Genomic DNA, 27328 nt, shown 5'->3' with positions numbered 1-27328 from the left:
ATCACCGGACAAAATCTTACGCCTGTGCAGAGAACATGCTGATTCGCACATGCATATCTATGTTTTCGGCTCTGCCTGCATGAGCTGGTAATGTGCTTGCGCAGGTGTGAGATTTTGCCAGCCTACATGCCTGATGCATCATCCATGTCAATCGGTTCAAGAGGAAGGCAAAAGGAGGGGCAGGAGGTACAGATTAAGATGCCCATGGACTGGAACAGGAAATTTACATACATGGCGGGAGATTTTATAAAGGTATTTGTAGAGTCTACAGGTGGGCTCAGGGGGTAACGTACACCTTTTATAGAATGCAGTACAGGCGCTGCTTATGGTGATAGTTTTAGTTTAGAAGGCCAAAATTTGGGACAGGTTCCTTTTAAAGTTGATGTGTTAGAAGCCAAAAAAATGGGCAAATGGAAGGAGCTTTGACAAGTGCCAAATTGTTATTGCAAGATGACTGAGTCAGGACTTTTCCAAACGGCAGGTCTTGTGGAGTGTTCCCAGTATGCAATGGTTAATAGTACCAGCCAAATGTGGCCCGAGGAAGGCCAACCAGTTAATCAAAAATAGCATTCTGGCCTCTTAATGTTAATTTATGTGCCTAAAGAGCCAAGGCAAGCATGTCTGGCCTGATCCCACAGAAAAATTATTACAGTATGACTAGCTAATAAAAATGCTGACTATCATATAAAAGGCATCAGGACACAATGCATTGTAGAAGGCTGATCCGCACACCTGTAAGAGTGCATATGATGACCCCTGTTCAAAAACCCCTGGGCATGTGGGTATCACAGCTGGTCTATGGAGCAATGGTAGAAGGTGGCCTGGTCTGACAATCACATTTTCTTTTACATTATGTGTTCAACTGTTACCACATTCAGCAGGATAGTGCCCCTGCTACAAAGCAAAAAAATCTCTCTTTTCATATACCCTAAAATTCTGTTTGCTTTAGCAGCTGCTGCCTGACGTTGAGTGCTGCTTCTCAGCTTATTTGTAACCAGAATACCCAAGTCCTTCTCCTGGTCTCTAGTCCCGAGTTTACTTCCATTTAATGTATACGTTGCTATAGATTACTCCGTCCTAGCTACATTACTTTATATTTATCATTAAACTTAAGTATGGCCGAACAGCATAAATGTATACAATATTAGGCAAGTGGTTTTGATATTACAACTACTCGATTCATATATTAATGAAAAATACATTTTATCTGTCTACTTAAATTTAGTGGATGATTTCAGTTTATGGGTTATATTATAGCATTTTTGTCTTCTGTTTCTTTTATGTGATTCTGAGAAGCCACCAGGGGAGATTTTCCATTTTGATCTACGCATATTGTATAGAAAGTAGTATAGAGTACAATATCTTTACCAGACCAGTCTTTGTTCACAATGACAATGGAGGCTTCATCTGCAGTTCGCCCTGTTTTGATAGCAAGAATAGCACAGCATGTAGCGCCTTTCTTACCATCAAAACTATAGAAGCCAGACAGACCCCATCATAAGTCAACTGGATCCATGTCTACATTTTGCTTTCCATTATGATGATGGTTTGCAGCTGATTATTGGCTTTAAAGGAGCAAAACCTTTAAAGAATAATTTAATTTTTATTTCTAAATCAATAGTACACATGAAAATAAGCAACTTTGTAGTATATCTTATCAGACAAATTACCTTTTTCTTTGCGAGAATTGATCAGTTATTATCAAAATTCTCAATTTTGACGCTAAATCTGTATTCAGTGAAGACTTTCCCATTACTGAGATAGGAGATGGCGGCTGTTACTGATGAGAATCTATGTAGATAGAAGATGAAGGATGGGCGGAGCTCTGTCTCTAGCTCCTCCCTCCTACCGTCGTCATAGAATCTGATCAGTAACAGCAGCCATCTCCTCTCCAGTAATAGGAAAGTCTTCACTAAATACAGAAATTGATAATGACTGATTCCTTTTGTCAGAGAAAGAAGCAAATCTGTCTGATAAGGAATATTGCAAAGTTGCTTATTTTCATGTGTACTATTGATTTATGAAATAAAAACTAAAACAGTGGTTATGCTTTAAAGGGAACCTGTGAGGTGCAATATGCTCCCAGAACCACGAGCAGTTCTGGGTGCATATTGCTAATCCCTGCCTAACAGTCCCTGTATCTAGTATAAAAAGTATTTCTAAAGATACTTTATGATATGCTAATGAGCGCAGAGACTAGTCACAAGGGCGTTAGTTCATGTGCTCATTCTTCCCTCTTAGTATTTTATCACACTCACAGAAGCTATTAGGCTATTCAATGCCCATTACCCAGCAGTGACGCACGTACCTGTGTCTATTACACCGCCTCAGAATGCTGGGCAGTGCGCATGATCTGGAGTCCCTGGAACTTTCGGTCATGCGCACTACACCGGTTTGAAGCCGGGACACGTACACCCGGCTTCATAGTGCACATGACCGGAAGTCCAAGGATCATGCGCACTGAGCTGAAATCTAGCGTTGGGCTTCGTGGCAGCAGAGAGGTGAGCACGACCATGCCTCTGACTCTGCGCATTCATTAGCATGTTAGCACGCCCACAGGGGCATGCTTACATGCTAAAGGGGCAAACTAGCCAGGGGAACTAACGTCCTTGCGACTAGTCACTGCCCTCTTTAGCATATAATAAAGGATCTTTAGAAATACTTATTCTAAAGATCCCTTTATCTATGCTACTACATACAATGACGGTTAGGCAAGAATTAGCAATATGTACCCAGAACTACTCGTTCTGGGTTCATATTTTACCTGACAGGCTTCCTTTAAACTTTTTAGTTTGAAAGTGCAAATATTTTGCATTAGTTGTCATTTACTAACCCTGACTTACAGCTTTTATAGTTACAGACTAGTATTGTTGATAATTTCTTGACATATATTTGTAATACCTTAGATGGGTTCCTGCAATGCATTATTCTTTGAGGTTTCATTTTTGCATAATGTTTTAATATACCTTTACTTATCCAGATCTACAGAGCTTTTTGACACTGAAGAAGGAGGGAATTTTTTGGACGATTTTGCGCAGCGTCTTCATAGCTGAACGTTGTGTACATCAACAAACTGCCAAAATAACTGTACATACTTTTGGAGCCAGGCAGGAAATGTGTCTAAAAATTGCCACGGGCGGCAGCAGTTTTAAAAGGGGACCTGTCCACTCTCTTGACATTTCTTTTTTAGTATATACATTTTGTATAAGCTTACATTTCACATAAAAGTTGGATCTTTTTTTGTTTTACTTAACTCTGCTTTATGCTGTTTTTCCTTTTTTCTTCGCTCAACTGAGCCCTCGCTCCCACTTACGTATAAAACGGACAAGTGCAAGGTGATAAAAAAATGGCATTGCAATTGCACCAATGTTATTCAATGAGGCAGTGTTCATCTGGAAATTTTCTGCAGCTGTAATCGGGCTGAGAAAAAAAACGCAGCATGTTGCGTAAAGCCACGTATATCGGACGAGACTCACCAATGCAAGTCAATGGGTGTCAGAAAAAAATCGCACATCACACGGACCATCCATATGCCATTTTACTCATACATCTCAAAGGAAACAAAAAACTAATATAAAGGTATAGATAGCTGATAGAAAGATATTACCGTAGACAGATAAAATATATTTTCCTACATATATATAATTTCACAAGTCCCCTATATATAATAAAGCTGCACCCTTTTATGTGCAGTTTATTCAGTTGTTTAGGCAGGTTTAATTTAATATATAAATAAATGGAAAAAACAGCGTGTGCCCCCCTTTATTTTATGAAATCAGCAAAAGTAAACCAGACAGCTGCAGGCTGATATTATCAGGCTGGGAAGGTCCATGGTTATTGGGCCCTTCCCAACCTTAAAATACCGGTGCGCAGCCACCCCAGAAGTGGAGCATCGCATTGGCTGCTCCAATTCTGACATTTTGCCTTGGCTCTTCCTGATTGCCCTACTGTGTTGGCAATAGGGATAATGGTTTATGAGGTTAGTGTCAGCTGTGTAGTGTCAGCTGGCATCAAGCTCTGGTGTTAGTAATGGAGAGGTGTCCATCAGACACCCCCATTAATAACCAAGTAAATTGAAAGAAAAAAAAAACACACGCAAATACTTTATTTTAAAATACACTACTTTATTCTCTCTGGTTCAATATACAGTAGTCCAGGGAAGCTGATGTAGTCCACAAATGAAAACCCGAAAAACATAAAAACTGATAAATAAAAAAGAGACTGTAACTCGTTCACCAATTTATTGGGAAGCAAAGTTCCCACGTAGGTCTGACATAGTTCAGCGCTTCCCACAATGTTGCCCGACTTCATTAGGATTTGAGCAGCAGCCACTCCCGGCTCACGCTGCCCAGCCACTGTGATGAGCAGTGACATCAGTGACGTAAAGTATTTGTGTGTGGTTTATCTTTTCATTTACCAAGTTAGTAATGAGTAGATCTGATAGAAACCTCTCCATTACTAACCCCTGGGCTTGATGCCAGCTGACACTACACAGCTGACATCAACCCCAACTACCATTATCCCAATTATCAACGCAACAGGACAATCAGGAAGAGCCGAGGTGAAACACTTGAATTGGGGCATCTAATGTGATGCACCACTTCTGGGGCGGCTGTGGACTGGTATTTTTAGGCTGTGAAGTCCCAATAACCATGAACTGTCCCAGGAGTATTATGGTATGTAAAAGATAATGTTAAAAATGCATTGCATACGCATGTAATGTGCATATCAAATGTATGCTAGGCGAGAAAAAAATCACATAGCACTCCCATGACATAAGGATTGACATACAGATAACCCTTGTCCCAATTTTATGGATTAGAATCGGACCGATTATTTATACACTAATGAGCATACCCCCAATTAGATACAGGTTATTACTATGTATCTTGTCATTGGGGTCTGTGACTATACAGTGTGATACTGTTCAATTAGTGCTGACAGAGAATCTTTTCATTTTTATTTTATAGGTTAAAAGGTTTGCCTGGGATTGCAATAATGACAAATTTATGGGATAAGAAAGTGGGGTCCAATACCAATTACCCCCAGTGATCAGCTGATATCTGCTCTAGCAGTGACCGGATGTGAGCAGGGTACGATGTAGAACTTGAATGGGATATAAAGTGTAGTATTCGGCAGTGGCCACTACAGAATGTAAGGACTAGGAGCCGTGCTGCTTTGGGTCTGTGCATTGCTTACATCTGGCCACTACTAAAGCAAATCTAGCTGATTGATGGGTGTTACGGGTATTGAACCACCAATCTCTAATTGCCGTCCTGTATATTTTCGTCCCAGACATAATATTTAATACAGATAACACATTTAAAAGTTTATGAGGCTTCATAATTATGTTTTCTTGCTATAGGTGAAGAAGACTAACCTATAAGTTTCATCAATCAACATTTTCGAAGTAGCTGAAATGTTTTGACTATCAACAATGGGCAGGCGTTATCCAGGCGGATTGTATCGACCAAGCAGTTCCTGTGAGTATTCACCACAATTATAATCTATGCAAACTGTTGTAATTAACTTTCATAGACAAGCTTATACTCTAAGACCCCACTTTGCTTTTTACCTGATTTTTACCTGCTTTTTTGCTGCTTTTTTAACTGCAGCGTTTAATGCCAAAATGGATGTGTTCTGCTTTTCAAGCAAAGTCTATGGGAATTTGGGTTTCTAAACCCCACTATGCAGTTCAAACTGCAGCCTTTTTGTGGCAGAAATTTGGGTAAAAACTCAGCTTTGCAGTGCAAAACCCAAATGGCAAAAACAATTGACATGTCACTTGTTTTTGCCATTTGTGTTTAGAACTGCACATCCGGCGTCGCATTCGATATCGTAGTGTGTAAAGACTTTATGATATGATTAACGAGCGCAAAAGCGTCGTTATCATATCATTGGTGTACGGTCCGACATTTCCATAATTTGGCAGCAGTGACAGGTACGATGTTGTTCCTCGTTCCTGCGGCAGCACACATCGCTGTGTGAGAAGCCGCAGGAGCGAGGAACAACTCCTACCTGTGTCACCGCGTCTAACGCCGGCTCTCCAGAAGGAAAGAGGGGGGTGGGATCTTTATGTCCCGCTCATCTCCGCCCCTCCGCTTCTATTGGCCACCTGCCGTGTGACGTCGCTATGACGCCGCACGACCCGTCCCCTTAATAAGGAGACGGGTCGCCGGCCAGAGCGATGTCGCAGGGCAGGTAAGTGTGTGTGAAGTAACCGTAGCGATAATGTTTGCTACAGCAGTAATCACAAGATATCGCTGCTGCGACGGGGGCGGGGACTATCGCACTCGACATCGCAGCATCGGTTTGCGATGTCGCAGCGTGCAACGTACCCCTAAACTTGAAAAGCAGAACACATCCATTTTGGCATTAAACGCTGCAGTTGAAAAAGCAGGTAAAAAGCAGGTAAAAAGCAAAGTGGGGTCTTAGCCTTAAAGGGTTATCTCATGAAGACAACTTGTTTGGAAGGTTCAGCCAAACTGGTGGTCAGCAAATCACTGCAGGTCCAGTTAGAAAACTCTTGGCGATCAAATAATATAGCTTGGAGGAGTCATACATTTTCCTTTGACCAGATGCTGTTGGGGAAATGTGTTATTAGATTTAAATCCTATAGCTAATGGTGTGAAAATTGGATTTGTTTTTGCTCTTAGATAGGAGACCCCCCCTGTATGATGCTGATATGCCCAAATGAGAACTGTCAGTTGACATTTTATTTTATTTTTTTATCGTGGCTTGAATATTTTTTGAAATGTACAGTAAAGACCAATAAATCTGGTGCTCATTGCTTTATTATCTTTGACATTAAAGTGAATCTGTTAGCAGATTTTTGCCATGTAATCTGAAGGCAGCGTGCTGCAAGGGTTAACCATCAGATTACAGCCCTGTGTCTCTTATCTCAAAGTGTGTTTATGTTTACCTACAATTTTAGTTTAAGCTTCTTATGACTATGTTCACACACTGCATCTTTACTAGCCACAAAAAATGCACCTGCGGCAAAAACGCATCAAAAAACGCATGCGTTTTTACCACATTTTGCCAAATGCGTTTTTTAAGTCAAATCTATTGACTGGAAGGGCTCAAAAACGCTGGAAAAACGCAAAAAGAATTGACATGCTGCATCTTTGCTGCATCTTCAAAAAATGCAACCAAAAAAAGATGCACTGCGTAGACAGCAAAATAGAAATCTCATAGACTTTGCTGGGAGAAGGAAATGCATGCATTTAGGTGCATGTTTGGGACCTCAAATATGCAACAAAAACGCAGCAAAAGATGCACTGTGATAGGCTAAGTTCACACAGGGCATCTTTTGCATGCATTTCCTTTTCCCAGCAAAGTCTATGAGATTTCTATTTTGCTGTCCACACAGTGCATCTTTTGTTGGCTGTGTTTTTTAAAATGCAGCATGTCAATTCTTTTTGCGTTTTTACCAGCATTTTTGAGCCCTTCCAGTCAAGAGATTTGACTTAAAAAAACGCATTGGCAAAACGTGGTAAAAACACAGCAAAAAACGTAGTAAAAACGCATTACCTTTTTGATGCGTTTTTGGAGCATTTTAAGATGCACTGACAAAAAAGATGCCGCGTGTGAACATAGCCTAAATGAGGAATTCAAGTCCGACTCTGTCACCTTCTGTGATTAGCAGCTTCTGTCCATGGGAATGTACCCTTAAAGACTGCTGTGGGCAGGTGCAGCTTAGGCTGCTTTCACACTACGTTTTTTTAACATGCGTCATGAACATTTTTTTGCTGTAAAAGTGGATCCTGTTTTTACAAAGAAAAACGCATGCAAACGCATGTGTTATTTTGCAGGATCCTGCCACTTGAAGTTTATGGGTGGGCATTGAAGTCATGTGATCGGGAGTGAAGGGAACTGAACGTGATAGACTGGGAGTCGGCATCTGACAGCTGCAGACGCTGGTAACCAAGGTAAACATTGGGTAACTAAGCGAAGTGCTTTGCTTGGATACCCGATGTTTACCTTGGTAACGAGCGTCCGTAGCTGCTAGGAGCCGGGCTGCCTGCTCCCTGCACACGTAACCAACGTAAACATCGGGTAACTAAGCGAAGCGCTTTGCTTGGTTACCCGATATTTTCCTTGGTTACGAGCGTCCGCCGCTCTCAGGCGAGGGAGAGAGAGAGGAGAGAGAGGGAGGGGGAGAGAGGGAGGGGGAGAGAGACTGATCACGCCAGGCTGGTTTCTGGGCATGCTCAGTAGAACAAGCAGGATCCTCTCTATCAGCATGCCAGCATACACATGCGTTTGCGTGCAGTATAGTCAGGATCCAGTGAAAAACAGTATTTGGACACAGCTCAAAAACGCTACAAGTAGCGTTTTTGAAAAAAGTAAAAAAACTGCAAGTCGCTGGATCCTCACTATAACACACGCAAACGCAGGTGAACGCATGTTGACGCGAGACCATTGCAAATGCATTGAAATGAAAACGCATTTGCACTGGATCCGTTTTTGCGTTAAAAAAACGTTCATGACGCATGTTAAAAAAACGTAGTGTGAAAGCAGCCTGCTACATGCAAAAAAAAAAAATCTTTGATTATGTGAGAACGGCTGCAGCCAGTAATCTAAGTGATACATCGTTGGATTCAGAATCTCTTTGCCTACATCATGCTGCTTTCAGATGAGGTAGCAAAAATCAGCTGACAGATTCCCTTAAGTTTATAACGCTGTTTATAGAAAAAAAGATAGCTTATAAAAAATAGCCCATCATTTAAACCAGGGCAACAGCAGCTCTACTCATCAAATTACAGAATTGTGTGATTTCATGTATAAAAAAGGCTACATGTAATAATGCAGATCCTAAATTAATCCGGTCTTTGTACTGTTGATTCTATTAACACCCTCTTTTCGGCAGAGTAATTGAGTTGAGTAGTTTTCCTCCTGTCTGATGTGATGCGCTGTTCTTGCCTTTCTCCATAATAACGATACAGATGCGGTACAGCGTCTTCTCCTCCGATATACAGACAGTCTTAGCAGCATTTGTGTCAGATATCATTCACTTCCGCAGCCATTTCCTCCCGTATAAATCATATCCTTAGAAAACTCTCTGTAATGCTTGTGACTTGTGTTTATTGGATTGAGTGTCTTCTGTTTCCTGATGTCTATTTTCATTCCTGGTTGACCTGATGGACAAACGACAGCTGCCTCATACGATTACTACACAACCTAACAATATTTCTTTCGTTGTTTTTTTTCTCTTCTCTACACTTTTTAACTACCGGTAATTGAATAGGTAATATTTTTTTCCATTTTAGTTCAAAAGTGACAGGATCCAAATGCACCAGGTATATAAAACACAACATTAACATATAAAACTGTGCAAAATACACTCTAGGTTAAAATAGTGAAGGAGGTTTTTTCCTATTGGTATTGTCAGCTGCCGTCAAGACAGTTGTCTAAACTAGTGTTCATCAACTCCTCAAGGCCTCACAACAGATTATGTTTTCAGGGTTTCTTTAGCATTGCACAGGGAATGGAATTATTTACAAGGCATCAGAAATTGCCACAGGTTCTTTCTATAGGATATCCATAAATCATAACCCGTTGGGGGACTTTGAGGACCAGAAAGACTGGTCTAAACCATATATGAACTTTGTTGAGGTGACTATACTCTGCCCTGGTCAGACCACACCTGGAATACAGTCTACAGTTCTGGGCGCCCCAATTAAAAAAATATATTGATATATTGGGGCAAGTCCAGAGAAAAGCAAGCAAGATGGTAGAAGGTCTGCAAACCATGTCATATGAAGACCGGCTAAAAGAACTGATAATGTTTAGTTTGCAAAAGAGAAGGCTGAAAGGAGACTTAATAGCGGTCTGCAAATATCTGAAAGGTCATCACAATGCAGAGGGAACAACCCAATACTTATTAGCACAAGGAAGTACAAGAAGGAATGGGATGAAACTAAAAGGGAGGAGATTCAGATTAGACATTAGGAAAACCTTTCTGACAGTGAGGGCAGTCAGGGAGGGAAACAGGCGACCACGGGAGGTGGTGAGCTCTCCATCAATGGAAACTTTCAAGCAGAAGCTGGATAAACAGGTTTAGGAAAACCTGCACTCACAGGTGGTTGGACACAATGGCTCTAGAGGTCTCTTCAAACTCTACCATTCTATGATTCTATGAGATAGAAGTAGGAGTACGGTTGAAACAACCATTGAATGAATAATCATCCGGTGAATGATCATTCCATTAATTCAGCCATACATATTTTAGATCATAAGCATTAAAGTCATTAACACTGGCCAATATATATCTATTGACACAAGGCAAAGGACAAACAAGTTTTTTGGGAACATTGTGTAGATGTTCTTTTAGAAAGGTCAGTGGTGGACTATGACTGATGATCACACAAAATTGTTTTATACAGTTAGGTGCAGAAATATTTGGACAGTGACACCAGTTTTGTTATTTTAGCTGTTTACAAAAACATGTTCAGAAATACAATTATATATATAATATGGGCTGAAAGTGCACACTCCCAGCTGCAATATGAGAGTTTTCACATCCAAATCGGAGAAAGGGTTTAGGAATCATAGCTCTGTAATGCATAGCCTCCTCTTTTTCAAGGGACCAAAAGTAATTGGACAAGGGACTCTAAGGGATGCAATTAACTCTGAAGGCGTCTCCCTCATTAACCTGTAATCAATGAAGTAGTTAAAAGGTCTGGGGTTGATTACAGGTGTGTGGTTTTGCATTGAGCTTGGGAACTCAAAAAGGCCTGGGCATCCACGGATGACAACAGTGGTGGATGATCGCCGCATACTTTCTTTGGTGAAGAAGAACCCGTTCACAACATCAACTGAAGTCCAGAACACTCTCAGTGAAGTAGGTGTATCTGTCTCTAAGTCAACAGTAAAGAGAAGACTCCATGAAAATGAATACAAAGGGTTCACATCTAGATGCAAACCATTCATCAATTCCAAAAATAGACAGGCCAGAGTTAAATTTGCTGAAAAACACCTCATGAAGTCAGCTCAGTTCTGGAAAAGTATTCTATGGACAGATGAGACCAAGATCAACCTGTACCAGAATGATGGGAAGAAAAATGTTTGGAGAAGAAAGGGAACGGCACATGATCCAAGGCACACCACATCCTCTGTAAAACATGGTGGAGGCAACGTGATGGCATGGGCATGCATGGCTTTCAATGGCACTGCGTCACTTGTGTTTATTGATGACATAACAGCAGACAAGAGTAGCCGGATGAATTTTGAAGTGTACCGGGATATACTTTCAGCCCAGATTCAGCCAAATGCCGCAAAGTTGATCGGACGGCACTTCATAGTACAGATGGATAATGACCCCAAGCATACAGCCAAAGCTACCAAGGAGTTCATGAGTGCAAAAAAGTGGAACATTCTGCAATGGCCAAGTCAATCACCAGATCTTAACCCAATTGAGCATGCATTTCCCTTGCTCAAATCCAGACTTAAGACGGAAAGACCCACAAACAAGCAAGACCTGAAGTATGCGGCTGTAAAGGCCTGGCAAAGCATTAAGAAGGAGGAAACCCAGCGTTTGGTGATGTCCATGGGTTCCAGACTTAAGGCAGTGATTGCCTCCAAAGGATTCGCAACAAAATATTGAAAACAAAAATTTTTTTTTTGGGTTTGGTTTATTTGTCCAATTACTTTTTACCTCCTAAAATGTGGAGTGTTTGTAAAGAAATGTGTACAATTCCTACAATTTCTATCAGATATTTTTGTTCAAACCTTCAAATTAAACGTTATAATCTGCACTTGAATTCTGTTGTAGAGATTTCATTTCAAATCCAATGTGGTGGCATGCAGAGCCCAACTCGCGAAAATTGTGTCACTGTCCAAATATTTCTGGACCTAACTGTATGTCCAACTTCTGCCCAGATCATGAAAGTCATTCATTGGTCAGCTAAAACAATTGTGCATTCTTACATTTCACATGACAAATGATTTTGGTCAAAATGGCTCATTATGATCAACTCAAGTGTATGGAGACTTGAAGAATGTTCTCGCCTCTGTCTTCAGGCATCTCAATGGCATATGACAATTGTTTCTGTCTTGTTTTTGAGTTTCTTCTTCCTGTTTTTCATTTTTCTATTCTTTCCTGTACAAGTATTCCAATGAACAGGACCTTGGCAAATGTGAACAAATGTTCTCATTCTCTCGTCCTTATTATGTGTAATAGTGCAGGTAATTGTGTCTGAGCTAAAGAGGTTGTCTGAAGGTATTGTCACTGATATATTTCTGAAGGTGGCATCTGTGGTCATCAATAACTTGGACAAATGGGACACAACACTCATGTATGTAGATAAATAATATTGGAAAACCTCCTTTATTGTCATTTATTTTATTGTTTAAAAAATTATAAAATTAGGAATGGTAGTTACTAGAGTTGAGCGCGGTTCGCTGTTCGAGGTTCTCCAGTTCTAGGCTCGAGTGATTTTGGGGCCTGTTCTAGATCGAACTAGAACTCGAGCTTTTTGCAAAAGCTCGATAGTTCTAGAAACGTTCGAGAACGGTTCTAGCAGCAAAAAAACAGCTAATTCCTAGCTGGCTTTCCGCTGTAATAGTGTAAGTCACTCTGTGACTCACACTATTATGACATTTCAGTGTATAGTGTGCGGGAACAGCGCCTTCAGATCACTGCTGTTTGTATAATGGCGATCGCCATTTTTTTTTTTTCCTTGTCTTCCTTCCCTAAGCGCGCGCGTCTTGTGGGGCGGGCCAGCATGTCAGCCAATCCCAGATACACACACAGCTAAGTGGACTTTTAGCCAGAGAAGCAACGGCATGTGTGATAGGATGTCCATGTCACATGTCCCTGCATTATAAAAACGAGTATCTGGCCGTCCGGACGCCATTATCTCTTCTGCGTCCTTGGTGTCAGACATCAGTGGCGCAGCTCCGTCCTTTGTCCTTTCGCCGATACTGCTGTATGCGCTCCATACACAGCGCTGGACAGCATAGGGATAGCACTTTCCATCAGTCCTTTTAAGGGCTTGTACCGGCAGGGTCAGAGCCATAGGTGACAGGTCCTGAAAACAGCGACAGCGTCTGTGTAGCAAAGGTCAGGGATTTCGTCGCTGCATTTCCCCATTAGGAGGGACTAGAAAGGCAGGCTTCCTTTCCTCTACCCAGAGCCCCACAATCCTGGCACTGTACCCTCCTGTCCTCTGCACACTCCAACTCATTATAACTAAGCCATTATACTAGCAAACACTCAGTGTACCTAGTGGCATCCTAAACGTGGCTATTGGACTTTTGTCTAGTCACACTAGTGCAAAGACATTTGCAGCACCTCTACCTGCATTGCACACTCCAACTCATTATAACTAAGCCATTATACTAGCAAACACTCAGTGTACCTAGTGGCATCCTAAACGTGGCTATTGGACTTTGCTATAGTCCCACTAGTGCAAAGATATTTGCAGCACCTCTGCCTGCATTGCACACTCCAACTCATTATAACTAAGCCATTATACTAGCAAACACTCAGTGTACCTAGTGGCATCCTAAAAGTGGCTATTGGACTTTTGTCTAGTCACACTAGTGCAAAGACATTTGCAGCACCTCTACCTGCATTGCACACTCCAACTCATTATAACTAAGCCATTATACTAGCAAACACTCAGTGTACCTAGTGGCATCCTAAACGTGGCTATTGGACTTTTGTCTAGTCACACTAGTGCAAAGACATTTGCAGCACCTCTACCTGCATTGCACACTCCAACTCATTATAACTAAGCCATTATACTAGCAAACACTCAGTGTACCTAGTGGCATCCTAAACGTGGCTATTGGACTTTTGTCTAGTCACACTAGTGCAAAGACATTTGCAGCACCTCTGCCTGCATTGCACACTCCAACTCATTATAACTAAGCCATTATACTAGCAAACACTCAGTGTACCTAGTGGCATCCTAAACGTGGCTATTGGACTTTTGTCTAGTCACACTAGTGCAAAGTCATTTGCAGCACCTCTACCTGCATTGCACACTCCAACTCATTATATCTAAGCCATTATACTAGCAAACACTCAGTGTACCTAGTGGCATCCTAAACGTGGCTATTGGACTTTGCTATAGTCCCACTAGTGCAAAGATATTTGCAGCACCTCTGCCTGCATTGCACACTCCAACTCATTATAACTAAGCCATTATACTAGCAAACACTCAGTGTACCTAGTGGCATCCTAAACGTGGCTATTGGACTTTTGTCTAGTCACACTAGTGCAAAGACATTTGCAGCACCTCTACCTGCATTGCACACTCCAACTCATTATAACTAAGCCATTATACTAGCAAACACTCAGTGTACCTAGTGGCATCCTAAACGTGGCTATTGGACTGTTGTCTAGTCACACTAGTGGAAAGATATTTGCAGCACGTCTGCCTGCATTGCACACTCCAACTCATTATAACTAAGCCATTATACTAGCAAACACTCAGTGTACCTAGTGGCATCCTAAACGTGGCTATTGGACTTTTGTCTAGTCACACTAGTGCAAAGACATTTGCAGCACCTCTACCTGCATTGCACACTCCAACTCATTATAACTAAGCCATTATACTAGCAAACACTCAGTGTACCTAGTGGCATCCTAAATGTGGCTATTGGACTTTTATCTAGTCACACTAGTGCAAAGACATTTCCAGCACCTCTGCCTGCATTGCACACTCCAACTCATTATAACTAAGCCATTATACTAGCAAACACTCAGTGGACCTAGTGGCATCCTAAACATGGCTATTGGACTTTTGTCTAGTCACACTAGTGCAAAGACATTTGCAGCACCTCTACCTGCATTGCACACTCCAACTCATTATAACTAAGCCATTATACTAGCAATTGATGCTGCCAGTTTAAGGGCCGTAGTTGCATTGTCAGGGATATTTATTCTTTATTATTCTGCTGTTAATAAAGCTAGACCACCGCTGCAATCTACACCACCTCTCAATTTTTACTACCACATTTTCAGTGCACAATCTTGTCGCAATCAACATGAGTGGCAAAATGACAGATGCTGGTGGAAAGGGGAAGAGGCGTGGTGGAAAAGGAAAAAAAGGTTTTGTCCGTGGGGAAGGTGGCAAAGCTCCATTATCATCTGCTGAAGATAGACCATCTACCAGCAAAAGTAAGATGTCTACTACTTACCGTGGACAATCCGATGTGCTCCCTTTTTTACGGACACGAACAACAGGAACAAAGGTAGATGATGGCCAAAAAAGGAAAATGCTTGAATGGATCTCAAGTGGTCCAACAAGTGCCCTCTCAGCCACTTCAAGTACTGCATCCAAAAAACACCAGTACTCTGAGTTGTCATCCCAATCAAACTTGCTTTCTCCCAGCTCTGAAGTATCCATTAGCCCTGCACAGTATGGTGGAACTGAGATGGCTGAGTCTGCAGAGCTGTTCAGTCACACTATAGCCTGGGAATCAGAGGTCTGCTCCCAAGCTACAGTGAGTACAGAACAGGAAATGGTCTGCAGTGATGCCCAGAACCTTTGTGACTCTGATTCAGGCCGTGAGGACCAAGTTTCTGAGCATAATGTTGACACTTTGTCACAAACTGTAACACCTGTGGTTATAGACAATGAGGAACATACTGATGAAGATGAGACGCAGATACCCAATTGGGATGACAACTTAAATATTCGGTCAGGGCAAGAAGAGGCTCAGTCTGAGGGGGAGGGGAGTGCAAACACAACAATTGATGATGAAGTTCTAGATCCCACCTACTGTCAACCCACAGTCAGGCACTCGAGGAGGTCAACAGAGGTGGTGGAGGAGGATGCAACTGATGACGAAGTTACCTTGCGCCTTCCTGGACACAGTCGGAGTACTGGTAGCACGTCTACAACTGCATCCTCAGCCACCACTCTGCCTCTGAGCATTATTCGGGGTGGATCAACAGGTCGCATGGCCTCTAAGCCTTGCCTAGCCTGGTCCTTTTTTGACATAGAAAAAGATCGCCCCAATTATGTGAGCTGTAAAATTTGTCATGGTTCTCTTAGTAGAGGTCAAAAACCTCAGCAGTTTGACAACTTCTTCCATGAATCATCACATGAATAAATATCATATGGCCCAGTGGGAAGCTCACCGTGCTGCAATGCGGCCTAGCGGAGTGAACCATCCACCGCCTGCCCCTTCCAGTGCATCCGCGCGCTCGTCATCTTCTAGGACTGTGGGGACAGCTGTCACACCTGTTTTTCCACCCACAACTTCCACCACTGTAACCGCAACAGGCAGTTTGCTTGGTAGGTCGTCAGTTGGTTTGGAAGGGGAAACAAGTGAGTGTGTACAGCTGTCTCAGACATCGATAACACCAACGTTGGATGAAGGCAACATCATGTCTCCGCCTGCACTTTCCTCACAAACCTGCATTTTTCCAGGGGCACCCTACTCAACACCGTCTACACACAGCAGCCAGATCTCTGTCCCTCAGATGTGGTCAAATAAAAGGCCACTTCCTGCGACCCATGACAAAGCTAAGAGGTTGACTCTATCCCTCTGTAAGCTGTTGGCTACCGAAATGCTGCCTTTCCGCCTAGTGGACACACAGGATTTTAGAGACCTTATGTCTGTCGCTGTGCCCCAGTACCAGATGCCTAGTTGCCACTACTTCTCTAAGAAAGGTGTGCCCGCGCTACACCAGCATGTCGCACACAACATCACCGCTTCCTTGAGAAACTCTGTGTGTGAACGGGTGCATTTCACCACCGATACTTGGACCAGTAAGCATGGACAGGGACGTTACATGTCGCTGACTGGGCACTGGATAACTATGGTGATAGATGGTGAAGGGTCTACTGCACAAGTCTTGCCGTCCCCACGACTTGTGTGTCAATCCTCTGTCTGTCCAAGTTCCGCCACTGCTTCTGCATCCTCCACCTCATCTGGGTCCTCCACCTCCGCCCCAAGCCTGCCTGGTCAGGCCACCAGCGTTCTCACTGCGCAGAAGGAATCACGCACCCCCCATTACTATGCTGGCAGCAGAGCGCAACGGCATCAGGTGGTCTTTAGCTTGACATGTCTTGGGAATAAGAGTCACACAGCTGAGGAGTTGTGGTCAGCTCTGCGGTCCGAGTTTAATAAATGGTTGTCTCCACTCAACCTGCAGCCTGGTAAGGCCGTGTGCGACAATGCTGCAAACCTGGGTGCGGCCCTTCGCCTGGGCAAGGTGACACATGTACCTTGTATGGCTCACGTGTTGAACCTTGTCGTCCAGCAATTTTTAACACACTATCCCGGCCTAGATGGCCTTCTGAACAGGGCACGAAAACTGTCTGCTCACTTCCGCCGTTCAAGCGCCGCAGCTGAGCGACTTGCATCGCTCCAGAAGTCTTTCGGCCTGCCGGTTCATCACCTGAAATGCGATGTGGCGACACGCTGGAATTCAACTCTCCACATGTTACAGCGACTGTGGCAGCACCGCCGAGCCCTGGTGCAATATGTCATGACGTATAGCCTGGGCCAAGGAGATGCAGAGGTGGGTCAGATCACCCTGATGGAGTGGTCTCAGATCAAGGACCTATGCACCCTTCTGCACAGTTTCGACATGGCGACGAATATGTTTAGCGCTGACAATGCCATTATCAGCATGACAATTCCAGTCATTTACATGCTGGAGCACACGCTAAACACTATTCGGAGTCAGGGGGTGGGACAACAGGAAGGGGATGAACTACAGGAGGATTCATATGCGCAAGACACAACAACATCACCAAGGTCCAGACGTTCATCATCACCAAGGCGCCAGGCATGGGACCATGGGGGACAGGGATCAACAAGGGCGCATAGTAGCAGGCTAAATGTTGAGGAAGGTGCAGGAGAACATGAAGAAATGGAGGACGAACTGTCCATGGACATGGAAGACTCAGCAGATGAGGGAGACCTTGGTCAAATTTCAGTTGAAAGAGGTTGGGGGGAGATGTCAGAGGAAGAAAGAACGGTTAGCACCTCTATGCCACAAACACAGCGTGGACTTGGTCCGCATGGCTGCGCAAGACACATGAGTGCCTTCTTGTTGCACTACCTCCAACATGACCCTCGTATTGTCAAAATTAGAAGTGATGATGACTACTGGCTTGCCACACTATTAGATCCCCGGTACAAGTCCAAATTTTGTGACATAATTCCAGCCATAGAAAGGGACGCACGTATGCAGGAGTATCAGCAGAAGCTGTTACTCGATCTTAGCTCGGCTTTTCCACCAAACAACCGTGCAGGTGCAGGGAGTGATTCTCCCAGTTGTAACTTGCCAAACATGGGACGGTCTCGTCATCTTCAACAGTCTACCCGTACCATTAGGACCGTATCTGGTGCTGGTAACAGCAATTTTATGGAATCTTTTCATAATTTTTTTAGACCCTCTTTTGCAAGGCCACCAGAGACAACAAGTCTGACACATAGTCAACGGCTGGAGAGGATGATACAGGAGTATCTCCAAATGAACATCGATGCCATGACTTTGCAAATGGAGCCTTGCTCCTTTTGGGCTTCAAATCTAGAAAAATGGTCAGAGCTCTCCAGTTACGCCTTGGAGATTTTGTCGTGTCCAGCTGCCAGCGTTGTCTCTGAACGTGTCTTCAGTGCTGCTGGGTGTGTGCTGACAGATAAGCGCACGCGTCTGTCCAGTGACAATGTGGACAGACTGACGTTCATCAAAATGAACAAGTCATGGATCCACAAGGAATTTACTACCCCTGTGTCATCCTGGGGAGAGTAAATGCTTGTGGATTTGGAATGTGCTTGATGCAAATCAAAACATCCTGTTTGCAACTAGGGCACAACTGCTGCCACTGAAGGGGTGGGTGTGTGTGGGGCCCAATTTTTTGAAAAAAGGGAGACTCCGCTTGGAGTAACCCTTGCTTACATTGTTTTTTAAAAGAAGCCAAGATGAACAGAGCTGGGATCAGGAAAGACTTTGCTACCTACCCTGGTGTCATCCTGGGGACGGTTAATTATGGCGTATTTTTGAATGTGCTTGATGCAAATCTAGCTGTGAAGTGTACAACTGGGGCACAACTGCTGCCACTGAAGGGGTGGGTGTGTGTGGGGCCCAATTTTTGGGAAAAAAGGGAGACTCCGCTTGGAGTAACCCTTGCTTACATTGTTTTTAAAAAGAGCCAAAATGAACAAGTCATGGTTCAGCAAAGACTTTATCTACCTACTCCAGAGTCATCCTGGGGACGGTTAATTATGGCGTATTTTTGAATGTGCTTGATGCAAATCTAGCTGTGAAGTGTACAACTGGGGCACAACTGCTGCCACTGAAGGGGTGGGTGTGTGGGGCCCAATTTTTTGAAAAAAGGGAGACTCCGCTTGGAGTAACCCTTGCTTGCTGTGTTTTTTAAAAGGAGCCAAGATGAACAGAGCTGGGATCAGGAAAGACTTTGCTACCTACCCCGGTGTCATCCTGGGGACGGTTAATTATGGCGTATTTTTGAATGTGCTTGATGCAAATCTAGCTGTGAAGTGTACAACTGGGGCACAAGTGCTGCCACTGAAGTGGTGTCTGTGGGGCCCAATTTTTGGAAAAAAGGGAGACTCTGCTTGGAGTCACCTTGCGGTGTTTTACATGATTTTAGAAGGGCGTGCCATGCCTATATCTGTGTCTCGTCCTCTTTTTCCTCGTAACGCTGTTTTGTTTTCACATGACAATTTGTCCTTGTCACTTTCCCATGTGTTTGTGTTGTGAGTTGTTTGTCACCTTTTGGACACCTTTGAGGGTGTTTTCTAGGTGTTTTTATGTGTTTGTGATTGCCTGCCATTGTTTCCTATGCAGTTCGAGTTCGGTTCGTCGAACGTTCGACGAGCCGAACTCGAACGGGACCTCCGTTCGGCGAACCGACCTCGAGCCGAACCGGGACCGGTTTGCTCATCTCTAGTAGTTACAAGTAAAGGCAGGATAAGCATATGGTTGTTTAGTGCAGCATGTAAAGTTATTGTGAAATCTACTGGACAATAAATTATTGTACAGTAAGTTATGAAAATTACTGGGCCAGTAACTCTAGACATTTTTATACTGAATCAGCAGATTCATATGAGTCCAAGTAATACATTTTATTGAAATATCTTTAGGTTTTTTTACTTGGGGCTCTGAAAAACAGCTGTATTATGGATCCATATTGTACCCAACATCACCATTGATTTCAATAAGCACATATTGTACCTGTGAGTTTGCTTTAATAAGTTAATAAGGAGATTCCATAATACAGCATTTCCTTTCTCATGCATTTTGCAATGCCGGCATCCTGCACTGAACTGCTGTCTCATCCGGGAAGCCAACATGCTCAGTGTCGCAGCTGGCCATTGGTGTCCTCCCCGCTCCGCTTTCCTGTTCCCCTGTTTGACAGGATTCTTAGCACATGCGTGCTTGCGCTTTTGCTCTCTTAAAGGGACAGCTCACCCTAAAGTGTTTCCAGGCTATGGCTGGGAGTCTCTGTGTATTTAATGCACTTTCCCCAGCAGGTAAGTGCCTAAGCATTTTAGTTCCTTGTGTGTCTAGCTCCTGCTGGTATACCAATCTCCCGACTCCTTCTTGTTCCGACTCTGTCCTACAGGCCTCCAATACCCACTCCTTCTTGCTGCTCCAACTCCGTCCTGCCTGCTGTCCCGTATCTGCGTCCCTGACCCTCCGGTCAGCTGCTGCAGTACCAGTTCCTACCTTGTAGTGGTACCTAGTGTCTACTGGAAGACCAATCTATCCTCACCATCAGAAGCTCTGGTGAAGTCCTGGTAGGCACTTAGTCATGCCCCTGCAAGGTAAGACCAGTCATGGCTCATTGGGTCCACACTCGCTGGAGTGACAGCTTGCTCAGGCCATAGACCATGCTAATTCCAATCCTCCACCACTCTAAGAACTATTTTGAGAGCTGACCTGCCAACGTAAACAGCAAGATCATATCCTGTCCTTCCTGCGGTCAGTGAATGTCCGTTTGAATGCACTGAGGCCCGCCGTACCTCCTTCGCCAGCCAGGAAATTTCAAGCTGACTGCTTGTAATTTGAACAGCTTAGAGGTAGTTACTGGCAACCAGTAACATACCAAGGGGGAATGCAGAACTATATAAATACAGGGAGATTAGATAAGGACTTGCAGCTGAACTGCCAAGATATCTGCAGGGTACAAAAGGGAGAGACTTAACATTAACAGATAAAATACCTAGAACTCCATTCCCACCAAGAAGAAAGAATGGAATATCAAGGAGCCATTTGTGCAGCCAATTGCAGCGACCTTTTACAGCCAGACACCGCAGGGTTGTCTGTGCAGCATGCAATACCCATGACAGCCTGGAGAAGAGGGGGTGTATGGAGCGGGTACTGTAACACTGACGTCTCAGCACCGCACTGCAACACTGCCTACTCCTGGTGGGGACACCGATGTGCTCACCACCGCAGCCGGCCATTGGTTGCCTCACTACTCCTGTTGCCTGACTCGTCATGGGAGTTTTCTCTATCCCAGGGCTTGCACATGTTGTGTAGGCTTCCAGGCAAGATCCTTAAGGGCACAAACACATCAGCGGTATTCTGCCGCACTGTCGGATCCGGCATAAGGGCAATACAGTACAATACAGTTCACAGACAGTGCGGCAAGCCCTGGTCACATGCTGTCACATGCTCCAGTCACATGACCGCATGTGCCCGGAGCTTGCCAGTGAACTTTAATGTACTGTACTGTCCCTGTGTCGGATCTGCGAGTGCGGCAGGAAAACCCTGATGTGAAACCAGCGTAAGGCGTGTATGTGCTCCTGGCCTCTTGAAGGGACAGCATGCGCAAACTAAACTGTCTTCAGCCTATGGCTGGGAGTCTCTGTGTATTTAAGGCACTTTTCCCAGCAGGTAGGTGCCTAAGCAATTAGGTTCCTTGTGTGTTAGTATAACAGTTTCCCACTAGTCTCCTGTACCGACACATGCTTACTCCGACTCTGTTCTCCTAGCCTCCAGAACCCGCTCCTGCTTGCTGCTCCAGCTCCATCCTACCTTCTCTCCCATACCTGTGTACCTTACCCTCTGGTCATTTGCTGCAATACTGGGGACTGCCCTGAAGTAGTAGCTGGTGTCTACCAGCAGCCCAGTCTATTCTCACCATCAAAGGCTCTAGTGAAGACACTTAGTCATCACACTTCAGGGTAAGCCCACTTGTGGCGCAGGGGGTCCACACATCCACTAGCGTGACACAGTTCTATACAGCTGTGTTACAGAGTGTCCATAACTCTGACACAGCTTTGAGGACCTCCAAGGATGAATTGAATTTCAGTTCTCTCAAATACTTTATCTGTGTTACATACATGTAAAATTTGCACTTGGGCCTTTTTCTCCTTTGGAATAGGTAGCTAGAAGTGAAGTAAATAGATTCTGCTTTGGAATGATTAAATGCAGCACATTTTTCATTAGCCTCTGTATTAAAATTGTTTTTAATGAAAGAAGAAAAAGCATTTGTGATCATTGTAGATTTGCCTTCTAATAGTGGCAGTGCTCAAAGACCAGCAGAGACGTGCAGAAGTAATCATATTATCTACTACATGGAGGAAATGTCACTTCTGTTTCATATAATAAGTAAAGCAGATGCCAAGGAGAAGGTCCTTGTGTTCCTTCTAAGAGTCCACACAATTCTATTACTATATCGCTGTACAATGAAGCCATGTCAAATAATATGTGAGACGCCACTATGACAGTCATTTTGAGGTTGCACAAATTTCTGTATTTGTCCATATTATGAAATAAACAGTGACCCAGACATAAACCTACAGCTTCAAAGCAAAACTGTGAAGTAAGCACTTTCCGGAGTTGTCGTTTAGATGGAGACGAGAGCTTGTTCCAATGGAGCTGACCACTTAATTCCAATCCGTACACAATATCTCAGACCTGAGACTCCGCACTAATCTTGTGTTTATCACAGTACCAGGTCTGGTTTCTTTATGGTAAGTCACAGCTTGGACCCAGGAACTTATATCTCTTCTGTGTCCAAAACTTCCTTTCTTTTTGCCTGATGAAGTGGTGTCTAATGCAATGTGAGTATTTGACATGGACAACTATAAATAAAACCTAATTGTAGCAGTCTGTTTTTCTTTTCTTCCTTATGCCCTTGGTATCAATCAGTAGCTGTTCCTTATAAGTAAGCAGAGATATAACCGAACATCTTCTTGAGTGCAGTAACTCATTAGTAATAAGGTTTCTAGGTTTCAGTGTTCATCCTGGAAATTAGTGTTGATGGCCTGGGGATACATACAGGCAGGGCCAGATTGTCCATTATGCACAGTAAAGGCTGCTTTACACACAACGATATCGCTAGCAATCTCGTTAGCGATGTGACACGCCCAGATCGTTGTTACGATTTGCCGAGATCGCTCATAGGTCGTTTTGTAGCGGTCACACGTACATATCTCACAAACGACGCTACATCGTTCAGCGATATATTGTTTGACGAAGGGATCGTGTGGATGTTGTTCGTCGTTGGCAGGGTGTCAAACGTAGCAATATGTCTGCTGCGTTCCAAATGACGAAAAATATTTTGAAACTGAACGACGTGTCAACGATCAACGATTTTCACCCTATTTGCGATCGTTTGGAGTCGCACGTAGGTGTCACACGCAACGATGTCGCTAACGATAACGGAAGTAAGTCATGAAAACCGTGACCTCAACGACATATCGTCAGATAAATCGTAGCGTGTAAAGCGGCCTTAAGTCTCTACCTATCTCCCCCTGAAGATGCTAAAGTGAAACGATCTTTGAGGTGGTCCCAGACTGTACCTCTGTGTCTTTGTACTACAGTCTTGTCTCATCTGTTTTGCCTGTTGTTGCACTATGAGTCTGATGCTTGGATATCCAATATTGGTTCTCCATTTCAAATATAGAAATTAACTAAATAAAATTTGATCCAGCTCACCTCCGCCTGACATCCAAATGTTGAGCACGGAAACCGGTCCTGCCACGGCTGTTTAAACATCCAAAGAGAAAATATATATATATATATATTCCGTCCCCAAACAGTGGATAATATTTATTTTTCTTTTTATTCTGAAGTGCAATACAGACACAAAAGCAGTGATACCAGCAAAGTTGACCTTGCTGGTATCACTGCCTTTGTGTTTGTATGCACTTCAAAATAAAAATAAAAATAAAGATTATCTACTGTTTGGAGCCGGAATACATATTTTCTCTTTAGAAATGAACTAGTCTAAGATAAGACATTATTGTGATATTTAGTCATTTAAGCACTTCACGTTGGCCTGGCATCCGGTCATATTAAAGGTAACTGTAAGGAGGTTTTTATATTAAAGGTAATCTGTAAGGAGGTTTTGGCTATGTAACAGCATGCTGTAGGGGTTAAAAAAGAAAAATCATCTGTGCTTCTCTTATCACGCTCCGTGTTGTTGTGTACATAAACTAAAGGCTTAATCACTTCGTGATTATCATTGCTGTGGCTAGGTGGCTTGTGCCATGTTGTTTGACACCCCCCCTGCTCTGATTGACACCTCACCGTAAATGAATAATTTCTATAGAGAGACTGGTATGGACAGGACAGCTCTATCAGCTCTCCTGCTTTGCTAAATCTAAAACCTTAGATTACATCAGAATGGCTACAGATAGTAAACTAAGTGATACATTGTTAGATTCAGAGTCTCTCTGCCTACATCATGCTGCTCTCAGATAAGGTAGCAAAAGCCTGCTGACAGATTCCCTTTAAGTAGATTTGGCATTTTATGCAGGATAGGTGACTGTTATATTACTTTTTGTAATATCATCTTTTGGTGGATTATTGTGCACGTTATGCTATTTCAGCAGGATATCATGCTGTACAGCCAGTCAGGTGTCACATTATCCTAATTTTAATCACGTAAGGCTAGTTTCACACTACGTCTTTTTAACATCCGTTGAAAACGTTTTTTTAGCGGAAGTACGGATCCTGCTTTTACAGCAAATAACGTATGCAAACGCATATGTTATTTTGCAGGATCCTGCACTGGATGTTTAGGGGCGGGCATTGGAGTCATGTGATCGGGAGTGAGGGAAACTAGACTGGGAGCCGGCTTCTGACAGCTGCAGACGCTGGTAACCAAGGTAAACATCGGCCTTGGATACCCGATATTTATCTTGGTTACGAGTGTCTGCAGCTGCTAGGAGCAGGGCTGCCTGCACGCGTAACCAACGTAAACATCGGGTAACTAAGAGAAGTGGTTACGCGATATTTACCTTGGTTACGAGTGTCCGCAGCTCTCAGGTGGGGGAGAGGGAGGGAGGGAGGAAGGGGGAAAGACAGATAGAGAGAGAGAGGGTGAGGGAGGGAGGAGGAGAGAGAGACAGATCACGCGAGACTGGTTCTGGGCATGCTCAGTACTTTCTGGGCATGCTCAGTACAAAAGCAGGATCCTGTCTATCAGCACGCCAGCGTTCACCTGCGTTCGCGTGCGTTATAGTGCGGATCCGGTGACTTGCAGTATTTTGACGCAGCTCAAAAACGCTACAAGTAGCGTTTTTGAAACATGTTAAAAAACTGCAAGCCACCGGATCCGCACTATAACGCACGCAAACGCAGGTGAACGCAGGTGGACGCGAGTCCATTGCAAATGCATTGAAATGAAAACGCATTTGCACTGGATCCGTACTTCCGCTAAAATAACGTTTTCAACGGATGTTAAAAAGACGTAGTGTGAAACCAGCCTAAGTGATTTTAAGTTTCATCTATGCTTACACAGAACCAACCACCCAGATTTTGCTATATAAAGTAAAGGCAGAGCCATACTGGCACTAGGATGCTGAATCCAGGCATACCTTTTGTTGAAAGATTTGATGCTTGAAATTATCTGTAATCAAATTTCCAGAAACGTACAGCACCTTTGATTAGCATGTGCATTGGGCGCGGACCTTTGCGGGTTGGGTCCTTTATGGAAATACCTCCTCCTGCGTCCTCTATGGCGTGCCCTCTTACCTTTATTTAAATTTCAAGCTGTGCCGCAATTGCTACAGTGAGGATGTCTTCCTTTAAATATCAGTGTTGTCCGCATATTCACATACTGTGATCTATGGCGCTATTTTATTGAAGACAATGTGGAGAAGATAATGAGCGGCATTGGCGCTTGCTTTTATATATATATATTTGGACAGTGACACAATTTTCGCGAGTTGGGCTCTGCATGCCACCACATTGGATTTGAAATGAAACCTCTACAACAGAATTCAAGTGCAGATTGTAACGTTTAATTTGAAGGTTTGAACAAAAATATCTGATAGAAATTGTAGGAATTGTACACATTTCTTTACAAACACTCCACATTTTAGGAGGTCAAAAGTAATTGGACAAATAAACCAAACCCAAACAAAATATTTTTATTTTCAATATTTTGTTGCGAATCCTTTGGAGGCAATCACTGCCTTAAGTCTGGAACCCATGGACATCACCAAACGCTGGGTTTCCTCCTTCTTAATGCTTTGCCAGGCCTTTACAGCCGCATACTTCAGGTCTTGCTTGTTTGTGGGTCTTTCCGTCTTAAGTCTGGATTTGAGCAAGTGAAATGCATGCTCAATTGGGTTAAGATCTGGTGATTGACTTGGCCATTGCAGAATGTTCCACTTTTTTGCACTCATGAACTCCTGGGTAGCTTTGGCTGTATGCTTGGGGTCATTGTCCATCTGTACTATGAAGCGCCGTCCGATCAACTTTTGCGGCATTTGGCTGAATCTGGGCTGAAAGTATATCCCGGTACACTTCAGAATTCATCCGGCTACTCTTGTCTGCTGTTATGTCATCAATAAACACAAATGACCCAGTGCCATTGAAAGCCATGCATGCCCATGCCATCACGTTGCCTCCACCATGTTTTACAGAGGATGTGGTGTGCCTTGGATCATGTGCCGTTCCCTTTCTTCTCCAAACTTTTTTCTTCCCATCATTCTGGTACAGGTTGATCTTTGTCTCATCTGTCCATAGAATACTTTTCCAGAACTGAGCTGGCTTCATGAGGTGTTTTTCAGCAAATTTAACTCTGGCCTGTCTATTTTTGGAATTGATGAATGGTTTGCATCTAGATGTGAACCCTTTGTATTTACTTTCATGGAGTCTTCTCTTTACTGTTGACTTAGAGACAGATACACCTACTTCACTGAGAGTGTTCTGGACTTCAGTTGATGTTGTGAACGGGTTCTTCTTCACCAAAGAAAGTATGCGGCGATCATCCATCACTGTTGTCATCCGTGGACGCCCAGGCCTTTTTGAGTTCCCAAGCTCACCAGTCAATTCCTTTTTTCTCAGAATGTACCCGACTGTTGATTTTGCTACTCCAAGCATGTCTGCTATCTCTCTGATGGATTTTTTCTTTTTTTTCAG

At 43.5% G+C, this 27328-nt stretch overlaps 1 protein-coding gene across 9 annotated transcripts in view; it reads left to right on the top strand.

Annotated features, from left to right (window-relative positions):
• Window positions 1-27328, top strand: part of APBB2 (amyloid beta precursor protein binding family B member 2) — a 556523-nt gene that overhangs the window by 170341 nt on the left and 358854 nt on the right. For all 9 annotated transcript variants that reach the window (XM_075346992.1, XM_075346989.1, XM_075346988.1 and 6 more), the window contains one exon: window positions 5366-5483. In XM_075346992.1, the coding sequence (XP_075203107.1) occupies window positions 5438-5483 (46 nt within the window). In that variant the 5' untranslated portion in view covers window positions 5366-5437. The remainder of the gene's footprint in view (window positions 1-5365; window positions 5484-27328) is intronic.

This window comes from Anomaloglossus baeobatrachus, chromosome 1 (genome assembly GCF_048569485.1).
Source record: "Anomaloglossus baeobatrachus isolate aAnoBae1 chromosome 1, aAnoBae1.hap1, whole genome shotgun sequence".
Taxonomy (NCBI): Eukaryota; Metazoa; Chordata; class Amphibia; order Anura; family Aromobatidae; genus Anomaloglossus; species Anomaloglossus baeobatrachus.
The sequence above is the reverse complement of the archived record's forward strand: the minus strand, read 5'-3'. Positions and strand labels throughout refer to the sequence as shown.